General features: G+C 44.4%; 1 protein-coding gene across 1 annotated transcript; it reads left to right on the forward strand.

Annotated features, from left to right (window-relative positions):
• Positions 1–25,276, forward strand: SLC16A5 (solute carrier family 16 member 5). Its single transcript, XM_079965771.1, has 5 exons — positions 1–155; positions 11,769–12,051; positions 20,018–20,161; positions 21,483–22,340; positions 24,968–25,276. Exons 2-5 carry the CDS (start codon positions 11,832–11,834, stop codon positions 25,210–25,212), a joined length of 1,467 nt encoding a protein of 488 aa, XP_079821897.1. The 5' UTR covers positions 1–155; positions 11,769–11,831; the 3' UTR covers positions 25,213–25,276.
• The last annotated feature ends 550 nt before the right edge of the window (positions 25,277–25,826 follow it).

Genomic DNA, 25,826 nt, shown 5'->3' on the forward strand with positions numbered 1-25,826 from the left:
CCTCCTCTTCCATAAGCAACCGAAAGGGAACCGGAGTCGAGAGCTCGGCCGGCCCTTGGAGGAAGTGGAGCGGGGTGGAGAGCGAAGAGGAAGGGGCCACGGGGTCGCCCCAGGGAAGGGAGGAAGCAGCAGCCCCGCCTGGGGGGCGTGAGCAGGTGAGCAGGCGGCGATCGGCTGGGGAACCCGATCAAGATCACTACGAGACCGTGGGGGTGGCGGGGGAGGGAGAGTTATTAAGATCCCAGCCACTGCCCTGCACTTCCTTATGGGGATTCTTCGATCACCCTAGCTGAGGCCAGAGGGGGATCCCTGGGGCAGTGGCGTAGCGTGGGGGGTGCAGGGGGGGCCGGCCGCACCGGGCGCAACATCTGGGGGTTACGGAAATCCACGGGTTAGGGGGCGCAAATCCATGGGTTAGGGGCGCAAATTACTTGCCTTGCCCCGGGTGCTGATAACCCACGCTACGCCACTGCCCTGGGGGGAGTAAGGATGGGGGTAAAGCGCAGAAAGGATCCCCTTCGTGATCGAAGGGCACTGGATCGAAGGGTGCCTGGTCTTGATTTCCTGTTTTCGGGAGGGAAAGGAACGACGACGCCCCCTCCCCTCCGCCCCCGCTGACACCTGGTGCGAAACCGGAACAATCCCTTTCTCGGTCGACACCGGAGCTGAGAGTTGCTATAAGCCCTCTCAGGATTCCGGAGGCGTCCAGGGATCTCTCTCGGGTGAGCCCTTGGAAGGAAACTCCGTTTCGAAATTGCCGCTGCTTAAAACGGTGCGGGGGTCGAAGCAAACCCACCCCTTTCTAACACCGCTTTGCAAAAAATATAAACTGATAATCGGATGCTTGTCTGGATGGCCATTTTTCTGATTCCGTATAGACAGGAAGGGAGGCAGCCCTGAAACTGGCTCCAAAGAACCACATGGGTTTGAGCAACAAGTTATGGAGTTCCCGTTTTGTATCGCTGTTGATGTTTTTAAAGAGGCAGCTGTTGCAGCTCATGACTCCAGAGATGCTGTGTTGTGTACCGGCGGAGAGCCAGAGCAGTGAACTTGGGCTCAAATTTTGTCTCAGCCTCGAATTCACTAGGTCTCAATTCTCTCGTCTGCAATATTGAGATAAGAGCACTGGGCTTTCTTTACAGGTAAAGGTAAAGGGACTCCTGACCATTAGTCCAGTCATGACCGACTCTGGGGTTGCAGCGCTCATCTTTATTGGCCGAAGCCAGAGCGGTACCTATTTATCTACTTGCACTTTGATGTGCTTTTGAACTGCTAATTTATCTACTTGCACTTTGACATGCTTTCAAACTGCTAGGTTGGCAGGAGCAGGGACTGAGCAACGGGAGCTCACCCCATCGCGGGGATTTGAACTGCCAACCTTCTGATCAGCAAGTCCTAGGCTCTGTGGTTTAACCCACAGCGCCACCAGCGTCCCTCTTTACAGATTACCAAGACTTTTACTAGGGGATCATTTTACAACAGGGGTCAGCTACCTTTTCCAGCCGTGGGCCGGTCCACCATCCCTCAGACCATGTGGTGGGCCAGACTATATTTTGGGGGGCGGGGATGAACAAATTCCTATTCCTCACAAATAACCCAGAGATGCATTTTAAATAAAAGGATACGTTCTACTCATGGAAAAACATGCTGATTCCCAAACCGTCTGCGGGCCGGATTGAAAAGGCGATTGGGCCGCATCCGGCCCCTGGCCCTTCGGTTGCCTACACCTGTTTTACAAGCGCCAGCACTTTGAACACTTTTCTCTAAACATTTGCGGTAAATACTGGTGGTAAGAACCATACAACTATGAAAATTTCCAAGCAAATGTTAAGTACTAGGGGGCAAGAACTATATAGCTATAAAGCAGGAAGAGTCTAAATATACCAATACAGTGGTACCTCTGGTTAAGTACTTAATTTGTTTTGGAAGTCCATACTTAACCTGAAACTGTTCTTAACCTGAAGCACCACTTTAGCTAATGGGGCCTCCTGCTGCCGCCGCACCACCGGAGCACAATTTCTGTTCTCATCCTGAAGCAAAGTTCTTAACCTGAAGCACTATTTCTGGGTTAGCGGAGTCTGTAACCTGAAGCGTCTGTAACCCGAGGTACCACTGTATCACCCTAATCTGACCAACTCCAGCCAGGATGAATAGTTGCATGTATTGAGCTACATCTCACACAGGTTTTTTCCGTGTGTGTGTGTGTGTACACACATACCTGGCCCCATAGTATTTAAAAATTAAGTATAAATAAAATGTAACTTGTAAATAGAGTGTGGTATTTTAAAAACTGGAGCATCCATAAAGGGTCAGTAATCCAGTAAGTGTGGCTGTGGTGGTGAAATGGATTGCCTTGATCCCACTCTGAAACTTCTAGCTTGTATAACTGGCAGATCACACCAGAGGAGCCAGCCAGTGAGCACAACATTATCTCTTGGTACAAGGTGTGTGTATGTTGTCCAATCAGTTTTCAGCACCATAGCTGAGAAATAAGGGGATTTGGTATTCAGGCTCAAAAGAACTTCCATAACCCCTGGCTTGGGAACTTGCTGTAGCAAAGCACTAAGGAGGTCACAATGTTCTGCATTCAGCACCAGTGTTACTATGAAGCAACACGAAATGGGCATTTCAGGCTGCAGAATCCATAGAGGGTGACCACCTTCCTGCTTTTGATTTGTTTACGTGGCATTAAAAATTAACTACCACTACTTCTGGTGAAATTTTGAGGGTTGATAAACAGACTGTTGGCAACACATGATCCCTTAAGTACTATGCTACCACTCAGTGGATTTGTAACTGGCTGAATGACCGAACCCAAAGGGTGCTCATCAATGGTTCCTATTCATCCTGGAGAAGAGTGACTAGTGGGGTGCCACAGGGTTCTGTCTTGGGCCCGGTCTTATTCAACATCTTTATCACTGGAAAGAGAAGCTGGAAAGAGAAGCTGCTGAATTGCAACTTATTACCAAACTTAAAACCATGGAGAGACCTGGTCTGAACAAAGACATTGGATTCTTATCTCATTATACATGACAAAGCCATTTTTCACTTTCTCACCCCTTGCTTTTTCCTGTAAGACCTATTGCAGTCGTTAAGAGTCATCAACAGGCTCATCACAGCTATCTGCCAATCACCCATTCCCACCACCCTTCTGAGTAATACCCCTCCCCACCTTCTCACTATATATATATATATTAAATATTTATTAAGAATTTTTCATTTACAGTAAAAAAAAATGAACATAACATTGCATATCACATATTTTCTTATCACTTCTGGACTTCCTCACATCTCCCGCTCCTACGTTCTAGTTTAATACACTTAAAACAACAATTTATTCCCTTATCTCCATCCTTACTGTCAAATTTCGAATATATTTCAAATTTTAGATACGTTTATTCCAATCCTTACAAAAGAAAATTTAATTTAGCCTAATAATTATCTAAAAAAAAATAAAATAGGTTTTTCATCTTATATTTAAATTATCTTCATGATTTACTTCATCTATTTTGATGGTGCCAATTTGTCTAAAATCAAGCATCCTGCTTAACATTCATACAGTTTACAATATTTTTGCAGATAAAGCTTAAATTTTTTCCAGTCCTCTTCAACGATTTCTTCTCCCAGGTCTCGGATTCTGCCAGTCATCTCAGCCAGTTCCATGTAGTTCATCAGTTGCATCTGCCATTCTTCCAGTGTGGGTAGATCTTGGGTTTTCCAGTGTTTAGCAATAAGTATCCTTGCTGCTGTTGTTGCATACATGAAAAAAGTTCGGTCTTTCTTTAACACCCCTTGGCCGACAATACCCAAAAGGAAGGCCTCTGGTTTCTTAAGGAAGGTATACTTAAATACCTTTTTCAGCTCATTATATATCATTTCCCAGAAGACCTTCACCTTAGGACAGGTCCACCAAAGATGAAAGAACGTTCTTCATTTTCCTTACATTTCCAACACTTATTATCAGACAAGTGGTATATTTTTGCAAGTTTGACTGGGGTCATGTATCATTTTCATTACATTTTCTTTCAGAGCATTACATGCAGTGAAATTCAACCCAATAGTCCACAACTTTTCCCAGTCCTCAAACATAATATTATACCCTATGTCCTGTGCCCACTTTATCATAGCCGATTTAACCATTTCATCTTGTGTGTTCCATTTTAACAGCAAGTTGTACATTCTTGAAAGTACCTTGGTCTTAGGCTCTAGCAATTCCGTTTCTAGTTTCGATTTTTCCACCTGGAATCCTAATTTTTTATCAAGTTTAAAAACTTATTTAATCTGGGCATAGTGTAACCAATCTCGCACTTTATCTTTCATTTTCTCCTGACTCTGCAATTTCCAATTGTCTCCTTCTTTTTCTAATATTTCCCAATACTTTGGCCATTTGGCCTCCATATTGAGTCTTTTTCGGGCCTTAGCTTCCAATGGTGAAAGCCACCTTGGAGTTTTATTTTCCAATAAGTCTTTATATTTTCTCCAGACATTAAACACTGCCTTTCTGACAATATGGTTCTTAAAAGCCTTATGAATCATAGCCTTATCGTACCATAGATATGCATGCCAACCAAACGCATTGTTGAAACCTTCCAAATCCAATACATCAGTGTCCTCCAGAAGTAGCCAGTCTTTTAGCCAGCAGAAAGCTGCTGCTTCATAATATAGCCTTAAGTCTGGCAGGGCAAAGCCCCCTCTTTCTTTCACATCAGTTAGTATCTTAAACTTGATTCTGGGCTTTTTGCCCTGCCAGACAAATTTGGAAATATCTCTCTGCCACTTCTGGAAGCATTCTGTTTTATCCACAATCTGTAATGTTTGAAACAAAAACAACATTTTTGGCAATACATTCATCTTTACAGCGGCGATTCGGCCTAACAAAGAAAGTTTCAATCTTGTTCAACTTTCTAGATCTCTCTTAATTTCTGACCAGCATTTCTCATAATTATCCTTAAACAGATTTAGATTTTTTGATGTTATATTTACCCCTAGGTATTTCACTTTTTTAACCACATTTAACTCTGTCTCTTTCTGAAACCATTCTGACTCTGTATCTGTCAAGTTCTTTCCCAATACTTTAGTTTTCTGTTTGTTTAATTTAAATCCTGCCACCCGGCCAAATTCTTGGATCAATTGTAATGCTTTTTTCGTACTTGGCTCTGGCTCCTGTAGGGTCAAAACTAGGTCATCTGCGAACGCTTTCAATTTGTATTGTTTCTCTCCGACCTGAATTCCTTCAACCATCCGGTCCCCCCTAATCATGTTCAAGAGCACCTCCAAGACCGAAATGAATAACAATGGGGAGATAGGGCAGCCTTGTCGTGTTCCCTTTTCAATTTTAAACTCTTCCGTAATCACATTGTTAACTATCAGTTTAGCCTTTTGTTCTGAATAGATTGCCTCTATCCCATTTTCAAAGCCCCGTCCCACTCCCATTCCTTCCAGATTTTTCTTCATAAATTTCCAAGAAATGTTATCAAAGGCCTTCTCCGCATCTATAAAAATTAAAACTGCTTTTGTATTAATATTTGTTTGTAAAAGTTCCAAAATGTCAATAATATTCCTTGTATTAGCAAACAAATGTCTGCCAGGGAGAAAGCCTGCTTGGTCCTTATGAATTACTTCATTTAACACTTTCTTAAATCTAGTTGCTAATATGTCTGCAAATATTTTGTAATCCACATTTAAAAGGGAGATGGGGCGGTAGTTTTTAAGTTGTGTCTTTTCAGTTTCTGATTTTGGTATCAATGTGATAAAAGCTTCTTTCCACGTTTCCGGCGCCTTCTTCCCCTCCATAATTTCATTGCTGACCTCCATCAGTGGTTGTATCAAGTAATCTTTCAATGTCTTATAGTACTTGGAGCTCAGCCCATCTGGCCCTGGAGATTTGCCCAATTGCATGTTCTGAATGGCTTGTTCCATCTCTTGTCGTGTTATTCTGCTATTCAGGATTGATCTATTTTCTTGTGACACTTTTGGCAGCCCATTCTTTATCAGAAATTGTTCTATCTGTGCTTCATCTTGCGGACCTTGAGTATATAGTTGTTTAAAATACCTCTGAAAGCACTTTCTGATCTCCATGGGGTTCTGAACATTTTTCCCTTCAATCTCTAAATTGGTAACTGTATTCATTTTCTGTCTCCTTTTCAACTGCCATGCTAGCAGTTTCCCACATTTATTTGCCGATTCAAATGTTTTTTGTTTCATTAATTTAATTCTCCATTCTATTTCCTGGTTCATCGATTTAGAATATTGTGCTTGGTATAATTTAATTTCTCTCAGAATCGGCTGTGACTTCGGGTTTGATCTTAATTTCTTCTCCAGTTCTTTAATTTTCTCCAAAATCTTGTCTTTTTTCTCATTTTGTGCCCTTTTCTTTACAGCATTCTGTTGTATCAAGAACCCCCTCATCACCGCTTTACTTGCGTCCCAGATAGTTGTTTTTTCCACTGAAGTGTTCAAATTTATCTCAAAATAGTCCTTCAAAACTTTTTGGGCTTTTTTAACAATCTCCTGATCTCTGAACAAATTGTCATTCATCTTCCACCTAAAGGAGCCGGATGGTAGTAGTGTCATATCCATCTTTACAGCATTGTGGTTGGAGCAGGTTTTTGGGCAGATTTCCACCTTTCTGGTCTTCGGTGCCAGGCCTCTAGATATCCATATTTGGTCTATTCTTGTCCATGTCAGCTGGGCTTCAGAAAAGAATGTTCCTTCTCTTCCCAAGGGGTTTTTTGTCCTCCAAATGTCAATCAAGTCCATATTGTCAGTCAGTTGAAAAAAAGTCTTAGGTAGTCTGCCATCTTTTGATATATTTTGATTTTGTGACTTATCCATGTTGGTTGATACCACTCCATTCATATCTCCCATCATGATGATGTTATCATAGTCCAGATAGTCCAGGATGCTCTCATGCAACTTCTTGTAAAATTCTGATTTCCCCTCATTCGGTGCATAAATTCCTAATATCAAAAATTTCTCTCCTTGATGTTGTATCTCAATTGCCACAATTCTTCCTTGTTCATCTTTGAATAAGAGTTTAGGTGCCAGGCTCTCCTTTGCATAAATCACCACTCCTCTCTTCTTTACTTTGTCCGAAGAGATAAATTCTTGGCCTAGTCTTTTGTTAATTAACACTTTCCTATGGAGCCTGGTCACATGTGTTTCTTGCAAACAGATAATGTCCAATTGTTCCTTTTTTAATATATGAAATATCTTCCTCCTTTTTTCCGGGGAGTTACAACCATGAATGTTCCAGCTCAAAAGTTGCAGAGACATCCTGGATAAATCTGTTATTGTTCTGGTGGTGGTGTCTTTTCTTCTGGGTCTCCAGGTTCTGGGGGTGAAGGTACAGCCGATGCTCCAGGCCCAAAGGGTGTTTCAATTCCTTTCTGAAGGTCCTCTCCGTGAACAATCAAAAATTTGTCTCTGTCCTCAAGTGTTTTGATTTTAACCTTCTTCCCTCTGAAAGTGAAAGATAATCCCTGGGGAAATTCCCACCTAAAGATGATTGAATTACTCCTTAGCAATCCAACCAGTTCAAGGTAGGCGGATCTAAGATCCAACAGTTGTTTCGGGATATCTTTGTAAATTTCAGCCCTTTTATCCAAAATGTCCAGTGACTTTTCGTAGTGTAAGCCTAATATCTTGTCCCTTTCCTCCTTTGATCTCAAAATTATCAAGCAGTCTCTGGGCTTGTCTTTCCTTGCAAATTTTCCAAGTCTAAAAGCCGATATAATTCTAAAGTCCTTTTCCTCTTGGATAGGCCAGAACTTGGTAAATTCTTTGGTCAGGAACTCAGCTAAGTTACCTTCTTCAACCTCTGGTATTGACCTTAATCTTAAATTACTTTCCCGATTCCGCAATTCTAGCATGGACAGATACGTCTGGTGCCCTTCGACTTGTTTGCAGAATGGTTTTACCTCTTGTTCTAAATTTTCAACTTTTTGGCTGGTTGCCTCAGCTAATTTGCGATTTTCAATAGTGGCCTCAGTTAATTCTCCAATTGCTTGTACATTCTGTGCTACCTGTCCAGTTATTTTATTTAGACAGGCTGTGTTTTGATCTATTTTAGCTGTTTGTTCATCAGCTTTCTTGTCCAAAGATTCCACTCTCTTGTCCAAAGATTCCAATTTTTCATATATTTTCTCTAAAATTGCAGCAGTTGTTCCTGTGGCCATATCTTCCAATTGTAGCTGCTCTGTTCCTTCTTCCAACGGCAGCACAGGCACACTTTCTTCTCCCCCTGCTGAGGGCAAAGTAGGTACAGAAGATCTACATGTCTGTAAAGCTGAGGTTAGGGTTGTTTGTCTAGTTCTTGGTCCTCTTCTTCTTGTACCGCTCATTCCAAGTTTATCTCTGAGTCAAGGTCAAATTCAGATGTTCCCATGGGAATACAGCAGCCCCAGAGCACCGTCGAATAGGAGGAAAGGAAAGAGAAAGTAAAATAGTGTCACTGCTGTAAGCCCAAAATCCTCTAGGGGGGGCTTAAAATTTCTTATTGAGAGAAGCCGGAACAAAAATAAAAATAAACAGGCTAATAAAGTTCAGTTTATCCAAAGACCTTCTGTAGTTAAAATTTAGCAGAGTTGGTGTTAACAGTGTTACTGTGATTCTGACAAGTACCGGCTGATGATTCAAAGTAGCAAGTTCAAATGCCCTAGATTGTTGCAAGTCCAGTTTTAAAGTAGCTAAGTCTGCAAACTGACAGCTCTGTTCCTGGCAGCCCAAGTAACTGGGCTTCACAGTCAATAAATTGTAATCCAAAAGAAGAGGATAAACACAGTCCATATAAAGAGTAAATCATGTAGTTAACTTGTGCCCTTTCTTTACGTAAAAACAATTTCAATGGGTGCTCAAAACAGTCTATTTAAAAGCCTCTTTAACGACTCCACCTCCAGCTCTTTTGCTTTGAAGTTTAAATAGCAGCGGAAGACGGACTTCCTGTTCTCCTCGCTCCGCTTTTAGCCAAATTTCCTCAATTTTAGGTTCAAATTGTAAAGGTCCTTTCTTACTCACGGGTTGTTGCCTTCTAATTCGAAAATTTTTCAGGAAGAAAGGTCAGCGCTCACCAACAGCAGCTGCGCGGCTTCGTTCCGCAGAATAGCGATTGACTCACAGCGCCGCAACCCCCTCTACGATCGGAGGCTCCTTACGGGGTCTCCTCTCCGTTTTAGGGGCCGCTTCTGGCACCCGCCGAGTCCCACGTCCTCAGGCTCTTGCTGCCTGAGGTTTTTCGGTGCGGGTCTCCGCTTTGCCGTAGCGGACGACCCGTTTCTGCGGAGCTTCCTCCTCAGCAAGCAAGGAGGACCGTCATTGTCGTTCGCGCCGCCTCCAGAAGTCCCCACCTTCTCACTATATAGAAGGGTCTGGTGACTTCTGTTTCAGTGTATCTGAAGAAGTGTGCATGCACACGAAAGCTCATACCTAGAACTAACTTAGTTGGTCTTTAAGGTGCTACTGGAAGGAATTTTTTTCTTTTATTTTGTTTTATCTTTATCAACGACTTGGATGATGGACTCAAGGGCATCCTGATCAAATTTGCAGATGACACCAAACTGGGAGGGGTGGCTAACACCCCAGAGGACAGGATCACACTTCAAAACGACCTTGACAGATTAGAGAACTGGGCCAAAACAAACAAGATGAATTTTAACAGGGAGAAATGTAAAGTATTGCACTTGGGCAAAAAAAATGAGAGGCACAAATACAAGATGGGTGACACCTGGCTTGAGAGCAGTACATGTGAAAAGGATCTAGGAGTCTTGGTTGACCACAAACTTGACATGAGCCAACAGTGTGACGCGGCAGCTAAAAAAGCCAATGCAATTCTGGGCTGCATCAATAGGGGTATAGCATCTAGATCAAGGGAAGTAATAGTGCCACTGTATTCTGCTCTGGTCAGACCTCACCTGGAGTACTGTGTCCAGTTCTGGGCACCACACTTCAAGAAGGACACTGACAAACTGGAACGTGTCCAGAGGAGGGCAACCAAAATGGTCAAAGGCCTGGAAACGATGCCTTATGAGGAACGGCTAAGGGAGCTGGGCATGTTTAGCCTGGAGAAGAGGAGGTTAAGGGGTGATATGATAGCCATGTTCAAATATATAAAAGGATGTCACATAGAGGAGGGAGAAAGGTTGTTTTCTGCTGCTCCAGAGAAGCGGACACGGAGCAATGGATCCAAACTACAAGAAAGAAGATTCCACCTAAACATTAGGAAGAACTTCCTGACAGTAAGAGCTGTTCGACAGTGGAATTTGCTGCCAAGGAGTGTGGTGGAGTCTCCTTCTTTGGAGGTCTTTAAGCAGAGGCTTGACAACCATATGTCAGGAGTGCTCTGATGGTGTTTCCTGCTTGGCAGGGGGTTGGACTTGATGGCCCTTGTGGTCTCTTCCAACTCTATGATTCTATGATTCTATGAGGAGACAACTACACTGGCTAGTTTATGGGACTCAGGGGAGAGGAACATACAGAAGAAGGCACCCTTGCAATTTCCTGGCAGCTTTGAGGCATGCATCCCAACTTCTTCCTCCAACTCTCTGCCAGCAAAATGCCCGGTCAGGTTTGGCGGTAGAATAGTGGGACAACCATGCATTTTTCAACTGGACCAGGCCAGTCCTGGCCCTGCTAGAGGTCACCTAGATAACACCCGTGTTCCTTTGTACCTGCTTCTGCTGACCATCAGAGTAGTGAGGGCGCCACATATTTTATCTGATGGAACAAATATTGCATAAGCTGTTTCCCCGTCTCCACTCCTGCATAACTGAGTGGGGCATTCCAAAGGGAACAACCAGTGGTCTCTTTTATTTATTTATTTTGGAGGGCACTTCCAAGTTGCCACTATTTTGGGGGGCGATTCACTCACATACCGGCAAATGCAGGTTACAAACTTGAGCAACAAATCCCCTTCTCAAAAAGACTGGACATTTTTGTGATGGGGAAAGAAAATGCACTGGGATGGGTGGGAATAACACTTGCTTTGATGTAACATCATCTAACCTCCCAGAAAACAAATCGGGACGAATGCTCAATAAACAGGTCATCTGGAAGCGCCCTGGGCCCCTGGAAGTACCTGAGTTGCCCATGTCTTTTCTTTGCTGTGGAACCCAGTTCAGGGAAAGGGCTCTCTTTAAAGTGGTTTCACACCCAATGCTTACAACAACTTTTTTTGGGGAAAGGGATCTCTTGTGCTTTTTATGTAGGCTGGATGGGAGAATAAATGCATTTTGTAGAGCAGGTGTAACTTGCAGACATTGTAAATATTACATTAGAGTTAAAGGAAATATAAAAATCAATGCAGATGTAACATGTGGACATGTCCTAGGGGCCTTTCTCGCCACTTTCTGTTCTATCCTGGGACAAACAGGGCAACTCGGACAGGAACCTGTGCAAGAGCAGTCACTACAACTTAATTCTCAGCAGAACCGTACAGACTTTACACTGGGATTGGCATTTACGAGCAGAGCCTTCGTCTCTTGGCACAAGAATTTTATGACATTAGATAAAGGCAGCAAGGGGATTCCACTGACCGAAAGCAGGTGAAAGGGAAAACTGGCAGGGTGCTGGTGCTGAGTAATACCAGCTAGCTCTTTCCTCACTGGAGGTGTGTCTAACATTATACCTAGAAGCATTCATAATCTTGTGAAATAAAAGGAGATGACAGACCTTTCTCAGGCAGGCTGGCGACACCAGAACTGAGAAGCTCTCTAGAGAAGCACAACAAATTTTTCTGTTTTTCAGCAACTCTTTTTTTCCTGCCTTCTTTGCAGCTGCTGCATCACTTTCGTTTGTGCATTTTCCTCTAACGAGGCTTGCTCAGGAAAAAGACAACAATGTCCAAAGAAGAAGAGGCAGCCGCTAGGATCTCCAAAGACCAGGATCGAGGATGGGCGTGGGTGGTCTTAGTAGCCACCGTGATTGTTCAAGGCCTAACGCTGGGCTTCCCTTCATGCACTGGGGTCTTCTTCAAGGACCTGCAGCATGATTTCCAGGCTAGCAACAGCCAGACATCGTGGTTTCCTTCCATCATGACAGCTGTGCTCCATGCAGGGGGTGAGTGTTTGCTTTTACTTATATGAACATCCTTCGCAAAAGGCACCCAAAGTCAGTGTTTGAAACTCCCATTGTTCTAGGCATATTTTGTGACAGGGAATTTCATTAGCGTGAGCAGTTTCTGAGCTCTGGGCGCAGTACTGCGCCTAAGATTTCAGATTAAAACTGCAGAGTGGAAGGAAAGGAGGACCTTTTTCTGCCTCCCCACTTCCAGCTACTCTCTGGAGACTGGAGAAGAGGCCCTCTTATGAATATTAGGGGGGTGGGCAGGGAAGGGACCAGACCATGTAAAAAGTAAACATACTATTTTAGCTGCAGTTCATTCATTTTCAGCTTTGTATTCTTGTTATAAAAAAAGCACGCCTAGCCATTCTGTTGTTGTTCCCATAAGCTAGGTTTAAGGTGCATTGGAGCTCCTAGCTTTTATATCTCAGCTTCTGACACAGCCCAAAGTACAACTCACGGAAAGCCCTCAGTCAATGAAACCCATCTAAAAGGTGTTGCTCGACTGCCTTTAGCTTCCTGATCTGTACAGACTTGTCTGTTTCAGCCCACTTCACTATTACTACACAGATGCTAGATACAACCTGGAGACATAAAGAGAGCCCCTCAGGATCAGGCCAATGTCCCATCTAGTCCAGCATTCTGTTCACACAATGGCCAGCTAGATGCCTTTGGGAAGCCTACAGACAGTTCTTGAGTGCAGCAGCACTCTCCCCACTTGTAATTCCCAGCTACTGGTAGGGGAGCGGGTGGCGCTGTGGTCTAAACCACTGAGCCTCTTGGGCTTGCCAGTCAGAAGGTCAGCGGTTCAAATCCACACGAAGGATCAACATTCAGCTTTATTAAGTGGCCTCAGGTTCTAGAGCAGGCTTTCTCAACCTCAGCCCTCCAGATGTTTTGAGACTACAGTTCCCATCATCCCTGATCACTGGTCCTGCTAGCTAGGGGTCATGGGAGTTGTAGGCCAAAAACATCTGGAGGGCCAAGGTTGAGGAAGCCTGTGCTAGATGGGGAAAAGGGAAACGAAATTACAGTACATCCTGTGCTTACCTGGTTTTATTGATATATGACACCTCTATACAACAGACTCCTGATAAATGCAACAGCATGTCTTGAACATGCCATTAGCTTACTGTTTCCTCAGGTTAGGTATTAATCTGTGCCTTTGGCTACTATGTATTTTGCACCTAAAGGAAAGGATGGAGGTCATAAACAAACAATGAAGTTATAGCACAGAGAAATTAAAGATTAAGGTGGTGAATGGCCTGTGGGAGTGTCTGGAGGCAGTGGGAGGATGCATGGCAGCTAATGGGATGAGGTTGAACCCTGACAAGACACAAGTATTGTTTCTGGGAGACAGGGAGCAGGTAGGTATGAGGAACTCCCTGGTCCTGAGCAGAGTAACTGTGCTCCTGAAGGACTAGGTGCACAGCCTGGGAGTCCTTTTGGACTCAAAGCTGTCCATTAAGGTTAATTCTGTGTCCAGGGCGGCTGTCTACCAGCTCTATCTGGTCAGGGGCATAGCTAACTGCTCTGGCACCTGGAGCAGTGGGGGCAGTGGGGATCCGCCCATGGGGGCACTGCGGCGAGCTGCCCACAGAGTCCTTCTGGTGGACGCAAGCCCCATGCTGCCATTTGGGGCAGCATGGTGCCCCGAGCCACTGTGTAACTCCCAGGAGAGACGCGTGGCTCGGGCGCGCTACATGCCAGGCCCCACGGTAAGTGCCGACCCCTGTGGTGTGTCATTTTGTCACCCCCTCAAGGATGACACCTGGGGCAGGCCACACACCCCGCACTCCCCTTCCTATGCCCCTGTATCTGGTGCGCCAGCTGAGATCCTTTCTGCCTGCGCACTGTCATGATAGAGTTGTACATGCTCTGGATATCTCCCACTTGGACTACTGCAATGTGCTCTACATAGGGCTATCTTTGAAGGTGACTCGGAAACACCAACAAATTCGGAATGTGGCTGCCAGACTGATGCCTGGAAGCGGCCGCCGGGACCATTTAACTCCAGTCTTGAAAGACCTACGTTGGCTCCCAGTACATTTCTGAGCACAATTCAAAGTGTTGGTGCTTTGCACCCCCGTTGTTCAGCCAGGACATTGAGATCCAGCGCCAAGGGCCTTCTAGTGGTTCCCTCAGTGTGAGAAATGAAGTTACAGGGAACCAGGCAGAAGGCCTTCTTGGTAGTGGTGCCCAACCGGTGGAATGCCCTCCCATCAGATGTCAAGGAGATAAGATATAACCTTTAGAAGGCCTCTGGATGCAGCCCTGTATAGGGAATGGTGTTTTTTTAAAGAAATGTTTAATGTTTTATTATGCTTTAATATCTGTTGGAAGCTGCCCAGAGTGTCTGGGGCAACCCAGTCAGATGGGCAGGGTACAAATTAAATCATCATCATCATCACCACCATCAATAATTCCTGCTGCAATCAGAACAACTTTTTCCAGGGAGAAAAAACCCTCAAAGGATTTGAGTTCTTAGGCTACCCAGTCACACTGACCTGGCACTGCCTGCCACATTGCTCCATTGCTGCAGCACTCGGCGTAAATTTAGTCTGTTCTATATATGTACCCTCACAGTCCACATGACTAGGAGTTTACATAAACTAGAGATAAGGTGGAAGAGAGATTGAAGCAGTCACAGTGATTAATCATGTAATAGGATCATGTTGAGCTGAGCAAAGGGAAAACACTCGGATTTCTTCAAACAGCAGCGTGAGTAGGATTGCCAACTTGTTCCAGGCAAGGCTGCTGTGCCTTTAACACCTGGCAGTTGAAAGCACAAAGCCCTGCCCAGAGAAAAAGTTGGCAGCCCTATACCCCATTCAGTTAACCTAGAAACTGGGTAAAAGTTTAATGTCGCATAAGAAAAAGAAATGTATACCTGGCTCCTGTGTTAATCTGGGGTTGGCAATGAGCCAGGAAAAGGGACTGGCTTGGTCCTGTGTCTTTAAAAGAGCTATTTACAAATCAGTGGGTGACCATGTATGCCCTGAGGTCTGTCTAAGGTTGCCAACATCTTTGTTAGCTCCTGAACATTTAACAAGCAGGGTGTCGTTTCCTAACACCCAGAAGCTGTTCAATGTGCTGAAATTTCCTAAGGTCTTCAACTCTTAAACCCTGGCAGGAAAACAAACCAACCCCCAAACCTTTCCAGTCCGGCCTGTGCCTCTATGTAGAGAAAGCTAAACTCCTTAGGTACCTTCCCTCCTCAGGGTCAGCAAGAGCAGCATTCAGATCCTGCACTTAGCCATGACACTCTCTAGGTGACTTTGGGGTCAGTGTTAGTCTCTTAGCCTAACCTCCCAATAAACCAAGTAGTTTTGTTGTTCTATAAATCTGCCCTTAAAAAAAAAAGTTTCAGTTCAAGCTATCTGTGTGCAAGGGTGAAACCAATCCACCCATCCCCAGGACAACATCCACCCTTCCTTTGTGCTGACTAATTTTTATTCATTTTTGTCTGTGGGTGTTTCTTCCCTGTGCTCACTCTGTAAAGAGCGTGGGACTAGGGGAAAGGAGGCAGGTGACACCTGGGGCTGAACCTTCCCCTTCATGCTCACCAGTCCTGGGAAACGTGAGCAGTTAGGAAATCCCAAGGCCACACAGGAAGAAGCAGGCTGGTGCTCGATCTGTTCCAACCAGGGCCCCGCAGATGAACTGACAGCCTCATGAGGAAGAAACTACTCACTGGTGCAAGAATTCAAGTCTGTACAGCATTGCTGGGTCTGAGCAGAACCTGCTCCTGCGCCTTTAACAGGGATCTGGCAGGCAAGCAAGCGTGGCTAACTCTGTTTCATGAAAAACAAAGGGCTCCCCCAAGAAACCAATTTTCGAGCATTTGCCCTGGGTTGCCCACACAAAAGTTAGATTATATCTGCTATTTTATTGAGCATTTGTTCCGATTTGATGTGGGGTGCTTAGATGATAACGGGGGCATTTATTCTGATTTGTGTTAGTCATTAGTTCACCCTGTACTTTTCTTGTTGTGCTTTCCAACCTGCAAAAAGTCCTGTTGTTTTATTGTGTTTTGTTTTGTTTTGTTTTGTTTTGTTTTGTTTTGTTTTGTTTTGTTTTGTTTTGTTTTGTTTTGTTTTGTTTTGTTTTGTTTTGTTTTGTTTTGTTGTTTTGTGAGCTGGGGCTGATGGGACTTGTAGTCCAAAGCATCTGAAAGGGCATCTAGTTGGCAAAGGCTGCCCTAGAGAGCATAAGAACATAAGAAGACTGTGCTGGATCAGACCAGTGACCCATCTCTTCCAGCATCCTGTTCTCACAGTGGCCAACCAGATGGCAATGGGAAGCCCGGAAGCAAGGACCCAAGTGCAACAGTGCTTTCCCCTGCTGCAGTTTCCTGCATCTAGTAGTCAGAAGCGTTCTACCTCCAGCCATGGAGGCAGAACATAATCATCATGACTAATTAATAATAATAATAATTTTATTATTTATACCCTGCCCATCCGGCTGGGTTGCCAGCCAGACACTGGATCAATGGCTAGTGGCCATTGATAGCTTATGTGCACTTCAATCCACTTTAATTGCACATATTTCAAGCTCCGGTAATTGCCTGAATCCCTCCTGCAAAATACTGTCAGCCTGGAGGCACACATCATCTGGTTATTTCTCCAGATCAGATCTCTATTAAAAGCTCAGGAGCAGCCAGGCTAAAGGGCAACCTTAAACGTTAGGCTTCATGCCAGCTTTTGACTCACCCCTCTTCCGGGTATTAGGTAAGAATTAATGTTAAAAGCCTCTTTATGTGGAGTTGGGGTAACGGTCCATCTAACTTAGCACTATAAATGAAGGGCAACAAGTCTGAGATCTTTTCTGGGCCTAGCGGATTTTATGCTCCTTTAATAGTTGGACAAAAACCTGCTGTTAAAGGTACAGGAGTCCTGCCAGGAGTGTTAAAGCTCTTAACAACCCTAAATGATGATTTGCTCATTTGATGGTACTGGGGTTGTTATACATGATCCCACATTCAATGCTGTTTGCACTTGCAAAAGTTTTTGGGGTGGGCATACTGCTTCATTTCCAACAGGTGTGTGTCCTGTAGCTTCCTGCTGAAATCTTCTAACTTTTCATAGCATAAATGTTCCTGTGTTGTTGTTAGTTTTTGTCCCGCTCTCATTGCGCTGTAGTGCAAGACCCAAGTGCCCTTCCAGGCAGCAACAATGTGACATCTTTGAATCTCTGAGGAAGCACTGCAGAGCAACTAGTAAAGCGAAATTATTTGTGGGTGGCCCAGTATAAGTCCACCTCCAATATACAATTATAGTGTCAATGACAAGTATCGTAGGATCATAGCGTTGGAAGGGACTCCAAGAGTCATCTTGTCCAACCTCCTGCAATGCAGGAATCTCAACACGTGGTCCCCCATCCAATTTGAAATGATGCTGGACCCTGCTTAGCTTTACAAATGTGCAAGCAGTTTTATTGCTGCTCCACTATGTTGCAGAATACATCTGTCAAACATTTTTTTTAAAACTCTGGAGGGACTTTACAATTTTTCCAGTCACAGACCATGCTTCTACATCCTTTTTTTTAAAAAAAAATATATTTTTTATTGAATGATTTTATATTACAAAAAACATTACAGCCATACTACTACAAAATACAATTGAGAAATAAAAATTACATACATCAATATTTTGTTTGTTATTTGCTATTTACCGTCTTATTTCCTCCCAAACATCTCATACAAAACACACACACACACAAAGAATAATAATGATAATAATGAAAATAAATATTTTCCCCCTTTTATCTTACAAAACCTTTTCTTCAATTTTGACTTCCTGTCAAGTCCCTTCACATATGTTTTATCTTACAGTTGAATGTACACAAAACAATAAACCTTTCTATATAAATTTTCCAATACATTCAGAAAACTTAATAAATCCTTAATTGTTATCAACCTCCTTTTACTTCCTTTGTCACTCGAATGCTAGCCCGGAGTCAAAACTATTACTGTATTTTTGAATTATTGTATTTATATCTTCTATAACCATCTCAGGGACGCAGGTGGCGCTGTGGGTTAAAGCCTCAGCGCCTAGGACTTGCCGATCGAAAGGTCGGCGGTTCGAATCCCTGCGGCGGGGTGCGCTCCCGCTGCTCGGTCCCAGCGCCTGCCAACCTAGCAGCTCGAAAGCACCTCCGGGTGCAAGTAGATAAATAGGGACCGCTTACCAGCGGGAAGGTAAACGGCGTTTCCGTGTGCGGCTCTGGCTCGCCAGAGCAGCGATGTCACGCTGGCCACGTGACCCGGAAGTGTCTCCGGACAGCGCTGGCCCCTGGCCTCTTAAGTGAGATGGGCGCACAACCCCAGAGTCTGTCAAGACTGGCCCGTACGGGCAGGGGTACCTTTACCTTTACCTATAACCATCTCATTTCCCCACAGATTTTTGCTTTGAGTTTCCTCTGAGTTTGCTAGCTAATTAAGGACCATGCTTCTACGTCCTACTTCCTCCCACATGAGGAAGAAAAAAGGGGTCTCAAAGGTCACTGACTCCACACTCTTAGGACTTGGTCATAGCATTCAGGCTATGATCCCACCCAGGCACCAGAATTTTCCAAGTCAGAAGTTGGTGGCCTGAGAGCAAAGGGCCAGCCCACGCCCTTGTGTCCTTTAAAAACCTAGAGTTCTTAAAGCAGAGATAAAACCTACAACCTCATATATGCAAGGCTATATATTCAACCAAGGAGCCTCAATCTGTGAAACTGAGGTTGCCCAAGGAGTCTTCATAGGAGTATTCAGGCAAACACCCCCTTCACATGCTGAGGGGAAAAGCTGGACTGTGCCCCACCAGCAACATCTCACCTGCTGGTTATGTATGCACTGACCACACCTCTGCTAGTCTGTGAGGACCTATATTGTAAGAGGGGCTCATTTGAAATCCCTCCCCCCCCCCCAAAAAAAAAATGTCATCGCCAACTGCAAATCTTTGCTTCAGAAAATTGCCTTTGGCAAGAAATAAAAGTAATGAGAAAAAGCTTTCCAATAAATGTCGGGGATGGGTGGGAATATGTTGGGTTATTGACAGGATTTGATTGGGGTTGGGATTTATTTCCTCTGGAAAAGACATCTTCACACACAAAAACACAAACACAGAGGAAGGTCATGTTTAAACAGTAATTTAAGCCACTGAAAAAGTCATGTAAAGGGCAAACGCCACTTCCTGTTCTTCTGCTTACCTGAGAACTTGCTGAGGAAATCAAGTCCTGGGGGGATATTCCTATTACCAGAGAGGCACCTGCTGGACCAAAAAAAAGCTATGGTATCTTAAATATGCTACTGAATATATTATGTACCCAGGTAGTTGGTAGCCCAGTTGTCATCATTATACAGTACTGTATACGTAAGGCAGTTCACAGACCACAGCCTTCCTCTCTTTCGCTGAGGAGCATATTTTGCTTGAGTTTGTTTAGATCTTGCCAAACAAATCGTGCTTATTCAGATTGCTCCCCAGCTCCCTCCTGAAAAGCCATATTAGTTTACAGAAATATGGATTCATCCCTTCCTACATCTCCCACACTGAAACCCAGCTCATTGTTCACCACACGGAGGCTGCATTCACATGTCCTGTCTTGCCCACACTCTAAGTGCTGCTACCTGTTCCCCTTGGCATTTGCTTTTATTCTGAGTGGTTTGTACACAAATTGTGGTCCACGCTATCTTCTCTGCCCCCGCCTCCAACGTTTTCCCACTTTGGACTAGGCCTACTACATGAACTTACCGGCAAGAAGGGATAAATATTTGCTTTGGAACATTAGTGTTGATACTCTGAGCAGAAAGTTTAGACAGTGGTGCAGGAGTATCTTCTTGCCCTTTACAATTCTGTTTTTGCATAACATAGCCTTGGGTTATGTGGGTGATGACTGCTATTATCTGGGAGGGGCCCACAGCATCGTATTTTGACAGCGCTCCTCCTGCTCTGACTGACGCTGAGGTTTGCTTTTTCAGGGCCTCTTTGCAGCATTTTGGTGGAACGATTTGGCTGCAGGACCACTGTGATGCTTGGAGGCCTTCTCAGTGGGGTTGGCATGGTTGCCAGTGCTTTCTCCAAGTCCATTAGTCACCTTTATATAACAGCAGGATTCATCACAGGTGAGTAGAGCCTCCAAGTGGGTTGGTATGCAGAAGCTTCGTCCTAGTTTTGTAACACGTGGTGCCCCAGTTCACATGCAGCACTCAGCCAAGCTGTGGCTTAGCACGAATGAGAAAATGTGTGGGTTCCCAGGCAGGAGATGGGGGCTGCTACCAAGGGCTTAACCATGGTTTGGCTTAGTGTTATGTTCCAAACTGGGCTTGTGGTTTGCCTCTCTCAGTAGAGACTGTAAACTTGTTTATAGTCCATATTTTGTCTGGAACAAAAGATTTATATGTAATGTGAGGCCAAACCATGGCTTAGCCCTGGGTAGCACCATAACAACAGGATTGGGGAAGGAGCGCAGTGTGCCAGCGGAGGTATACATTCACGGAAGAGAAGGAGAGGTGATTCTTGCCATTTGGGGGACCCTCCACAACAGATTTGTTTTGGGGAGGTGGGCATTGCTTGAAGGATAGGGAATAGTCAACAATTCCCTCCCCTCCTCCTCCATATGCAGACGCCTCCTGGTAAAGCAATTAGTGTCTGTTGTACATATTTTTTCTTATAAGCCCATCATATTGTAATTGGATTTCAACACAGCTCTGCTCAATGAACTGTCCTTGAGGATGGTTTAGTTTATCATACCATTTAATAGTACTTTTCAATATAATGTGGAACCTTGGTTTTCAAATGTAACCCGTACCGGAAGATCGTTCAACTCCCAAAATGTTCAAAAACCAAATATCAATGTCCTGGCTGCAAAGTTGTTCATCTTCCGAGGCATGCCCGAAAATGGAAGTAATTACTTCTGGGTTTTCGGCATTCGGGTTCCCAATTATTTGGCTTCCGAGATGCTCAAAAACCAAGGTTCCACTGTAGATTCAAAATGATGGTATCATATTTGAAAATATAAGACCTCCTATTTCATAAGATTTTTGTCTAGTGCACATTGTGACTTGCGTTTTCTCTTTTCTGTTTTTGTCCAAGCATAGAAAAGTGCAAATACTTTTTTTTTTTGCTAACCTTTAACTACTTCATAAATAGGAGAGTTCTTGACCATATACATTACTATTGTTGTTATAGTTTTGATTGTGTACAACCCTTGAGGTGCTGTAAATTATAGCTGCTCTTGAATAAAGATCTCATGTGGTCTGAAAACTGGGGCAGGGAGCATGTTTTGCCTCCATCCTCCTTAGTTGGTTGCCCTGGCCTTAGAGGGCCACTGAACTAATTCATGTAATGTGTTCTGAACACCTTAAAAGTGCTTGATAAACACTCAATATATCTAAAACTCTAGCATTCCAAATTCACATTCTTGAATCTCTTCTTTCTTTAAAGGCTTGGGGTCATGTTTCAGCTTCCAGGCTGGAGTCACTGTGCTTGGCTACTACTTCATACGCCGTCGAGCCCTGGCCAACGCTCTGGCCTCCACAGGTGTCTCCATTGGCCTCACGCTCTGGCCACTGTTCTCCCAGTACATGCTTGACGAGATGGGCTGGAGAAACACCTTCCTCATCTTTGGCGGGGTGCTGCTGAACTGCTGCGTTTGTGGGGCTGTGATGAGGCCAGTAGTGCCAGTCCAGCTGCCTGCCCCACCATCAAAGCCCTACCCTGAACAGCCACCTGAAGGGGCCTATTTGTCTAATGGAAACACTGTGCATCATGAAAAGGAACTGCCTCGGCCCAGGTGTGCTGCTTGCATCCAGACCCTACAGAAGTACCTGGCTTTTGACGTCTTCTGCAAGAACAAAGGCTACCAGATCTACACCATTGGCGTGTCTTGGATGGTGATGGGTTTCGTGCTGCCCCTCATCTACCTGGTGCCTTATGCCATCTTCAATGGAGTGCCGGAGCGCAAGGCAGCCCTGCTCATCTCCATCATTGGGTTCATCAACATATTCATGCGCCCCATGGCGGGCCTGCTCTCAGGCCTCAATGTCTTCACTGGCCGGAGGATCTACCTCTTTAGCCTGGCTGTCCTCCTCAACGGCCTGAGCAACCTCATCTGTGCCATCTCAGCTGACTACACCGTCCTTGTCTTCTACTGCTTGGTCTACAGTGTCTCCATGAGTGTCATCGGTGCTCTTCTCTTCCAGGTGTTAATGGATGTGGTAGAGATGGACAGGTTCTCCAGTGCCTTGGGCCTCTTCACCATCTTGGAGAGTGTCACCATTCTCATTGGGCCCCCCCTTGCAGGTAAGATGTGGGCAGGGCCTGAGACATTGGGTATTCCGCAAGTGCAAGAACTTCAGAAGAATTTGGCAGGGGTCATAGACTTCCCTGCAGGTAAAACTACTACAGCCTTGAAATGGCAAGCACTGGGGCACAGTGGTTGCTTTAGACACTCCATGTTGGCTACCCCTTCTCTTGATCAGCCTTTCCCTAACCTGGTATCCTCCAGTTGTTTTGGACTCAAACTCCCATCAGCCCTGCCAGCCAGCATGGCTAATTGTAAGGGCTGATGGGTGTTGTGATCCAAAATATCTGGAAGTTTGGGAAGGTTGCTCCAGATTGTGGAGAGTTGCGCAAAGAATTGGCAAAAATAACCTTTCCCCCACTTTTCTGTAGGTGGGTGCTGGGAGTGCTCTTTCTATGAGCAGAACTCAGCTCATGGGAAGTTTGGATTCAACCCTACATGTTTACCTTTGTATTTTAATGTCCTTGAGGAAGAGCTGAAAAAGTTCAGGCCAGTTCCATCCTAGTACAAAAGAACCGCTGTGAATAGTTCCATCCCCCCCCCCCCCCGTTGTTGCCTAGTGCGTTTCCCCTATTCTTACAATTTGTGCGTTATTCACTGCAACAACAGTTTGGGTACACACATCCAACACAATTGGTTCATAGTATGAATCAGCCATCAGACACTCTGGCTATTCTTGCCTGTTGCCATGCGGTTTGAGAAGCCAGATGGCTGTTTTCGATTATCTGGTGACCTTTCAGAGCCAGAGTTTCAAGGCTCTATGGAGCAAGCAAACATGTGAAATTCAATGCATTTTTTAAAAGACGTCAAATAGAGATAATTCTTTGATGAGCAAACTATGATGCAGCAGTTTTACCAGGCCTTACAAAAATAGACCAAAGGGAAGGAAATATCAAATTGGTTGACTGCCCAGGGTTTTCTATTACATGCAAGGAGCCTCCATGAGTACAGGAGACTCCCTGCTTCAGAAGTCCACCTTCCAACTTATGCAATGTGATGGTGATGTAGGGAGGAGGCAGAACTTAACACACTTGCCTCCCCACTCAGCTCTTGGGTTTTATGTTTAAGCAAAATGCCTGAAAAGGGCTACTGGTGCAGAATAATAATAATAATAATAATAATAATAATAATAATAATAATACACTTTATTCTTTATTCTTTATACCCAACAGAACATTAAAAACACAATAAAAGATCAAACATTTAAAACTTCCCTAAACAGGGCTGCTTTCAGGTGTCTTCTAAAAGTCAGATAGTTGTTTATTTCCTTGACATTTGATGAGAGGGCATTCCACAGGGTGGGCACCACTACTGAGAAGGCCCTCTGCCTGGTTCCCTGTAACCTCACTTCTTGCAGTGAGGGAACCACCAGAAGGTCTCAGATCTGGACCTCAGTGTCTGGGCAGAATGATGGGGGTGGAGAAGCTCCTTCAGGTATACTGGGCCGAGGCCGTTTAGGGCTTTAAAGGTCAGCACCTAGCAACATAAAATAACCATCTCACTCACATAAGAATGAAGAACAACTGTAGACAACCAAACCCTGACCATTACTGCCATCTAAATATCTAGGAGAATGCAAATGTTTTAACTGAAAGGATGATAAAGACTGTGCTAGGCATGCTTCTCTGGAGAAAGCATTCCACAATGTCCACAATGGGGGGGGGGGGGAGGCACTTACAGAACAGACACGTTCTCTCCTTGCCAGCTTCCAAATGTCTCTTGGAAAGAAGCAAACAAAGAATCACCTATTGGGCTATGAGAAAGTGATGAGGCTGTGGTTGGTTGCTACCAACACCTTGGTGGCAAAGAACAGATACTAGGACCAAAAACAGTTTGGTCCTATCTTCACCACAGACTTATATAACTAGTCATTCCTTTGCCCTAGGGATCCTGGAAACTAGTTCTTCTGGGAATGGGGCATTAAGATTTGGAACAGATCTGAGCAGATTCGCCAAACCACAATTCATAAATATATATTGTGGTGGGTGGGGAGGCAAAGACAGTTAAATTGGGATCATGTTTATAGATATACCTTTCAGGTGGGGAGACCAGAGGCAGCTGCATTTGCTGCTGATGAAGTCATCTGTACAGTGAGGGGGGAAAGTATTTTTTTTTTTTTTGTCCCTGACATCCTTGGACAGCTCTTTGGTCTTGGTCATGGTGGCTAGTTTGGAATCTGCTGGATTGTTGACAGGTGTCTTTTGTACAGGTACTGTAACGAGCTGGGATTACAGGTAATACCTCTCTCTCCTTTACAGCAGGTGCTTCTAATCTCAGCTCGTTATATACAGTGAAGATGCCAGGTACCCTGACATCTGGCTGGTTGATAGGGGATCAAATACTTATTTCACTGATTATAATGCACATCAATCTCTAACTTTCGTCTTCTGGGTTTCTGGGGGTTTTCCCTGTTGTTATTCTGTCTCTCACAGCTACAATAAACCTACCATTACAATTATGGACTGGTCATTTCTTCGTCAGAGGGCAAATTTAGCAGGGGATCAAATACTTTTTCCCCCTCACTGTATGTGGTTGTGAGCATTTTGGAGGAGAATGGAATCCTATTAAAAAGCAGAAGGTTGTACTTTTGCATGCCATTGAGATTTGAACTTTTTTTCTGTTCCAGGTCTTCTTGTGGATATCACGGGCCACTATAGTTACGTCTTCTATGCTTCCACCTTCTTCATGGTAACGTCTGCTCTCTTCATGGGTTTTAGCTTCTGCACTATGAAAGCAAAGAACAAACTGAAAGAGACCCAAAAGCTGCTATCCCCAGAGGTCCCCTCCAGGGGAAAATACATGGAAGTGCCAACAGAACAGAGGCCAAACAGAAATGATCCTCCTGCAGTCATCTATATAACAAGCATCTGAGTCCAGATGAGCTGGAGGGACATTGGATTTCTCACAAATGAAAAACATCTGGAAACAGAAGGGGGGGAAACAAGTGCCTCATTTTTCTGGTTCTCCCATCCTCTCTACTGTGACCTCCTACTCAGCTGTGCTGGGCTCATATGAAGGATCTAGGTCAGAGGATATGAACTCAAAGCTATCCAGAAATCTAAAGAGCACTTTAAACAAAACATACATGGTGTAAGCCATGGGGCCAAAGAGGGACATTGCCCTGTGGCAACATCTGTATTATTACTTGAAGCTTAATCATTTTTATCACCAGGTTTTCTTTATACATTCCAGTTTTTCAAGCTGGAAGGATTTCTTCACCCACTGGGTTATATGAATGACAATGGAACATGTAAAGAAGGGCAAGTAATGGTTATGCGGGACTTGTTTCCGAACATGTCCATTTGCCACACTTAAACAGAGCAAAGTCAACTAATTGTCTGATTCTCTCCTAGTCCAAAAGAAAAGTTATTCATTAGGGAGTTTTACTGCTGAACATGAAGGCTTTCATTCCTGTTGCATAATCTCAGAGCAGTTATCTCCCTTACAGCAGCCAGACTGCGGATGAGTAGAGTTGTATGTGCAAC

Source organism: Podarcis cretensis (genome assembly GCF_951804945.1).
Source record: "Podarcis cretensis genome assembly, chromosome: 2".
In the NCBI taxonomy this organism is placed as follows: Eukaryota; Metazoa; Chordata; class Lepidosauria; order Squamata; family Lacertidae; genus Podarcis; species Podarcis cretensis.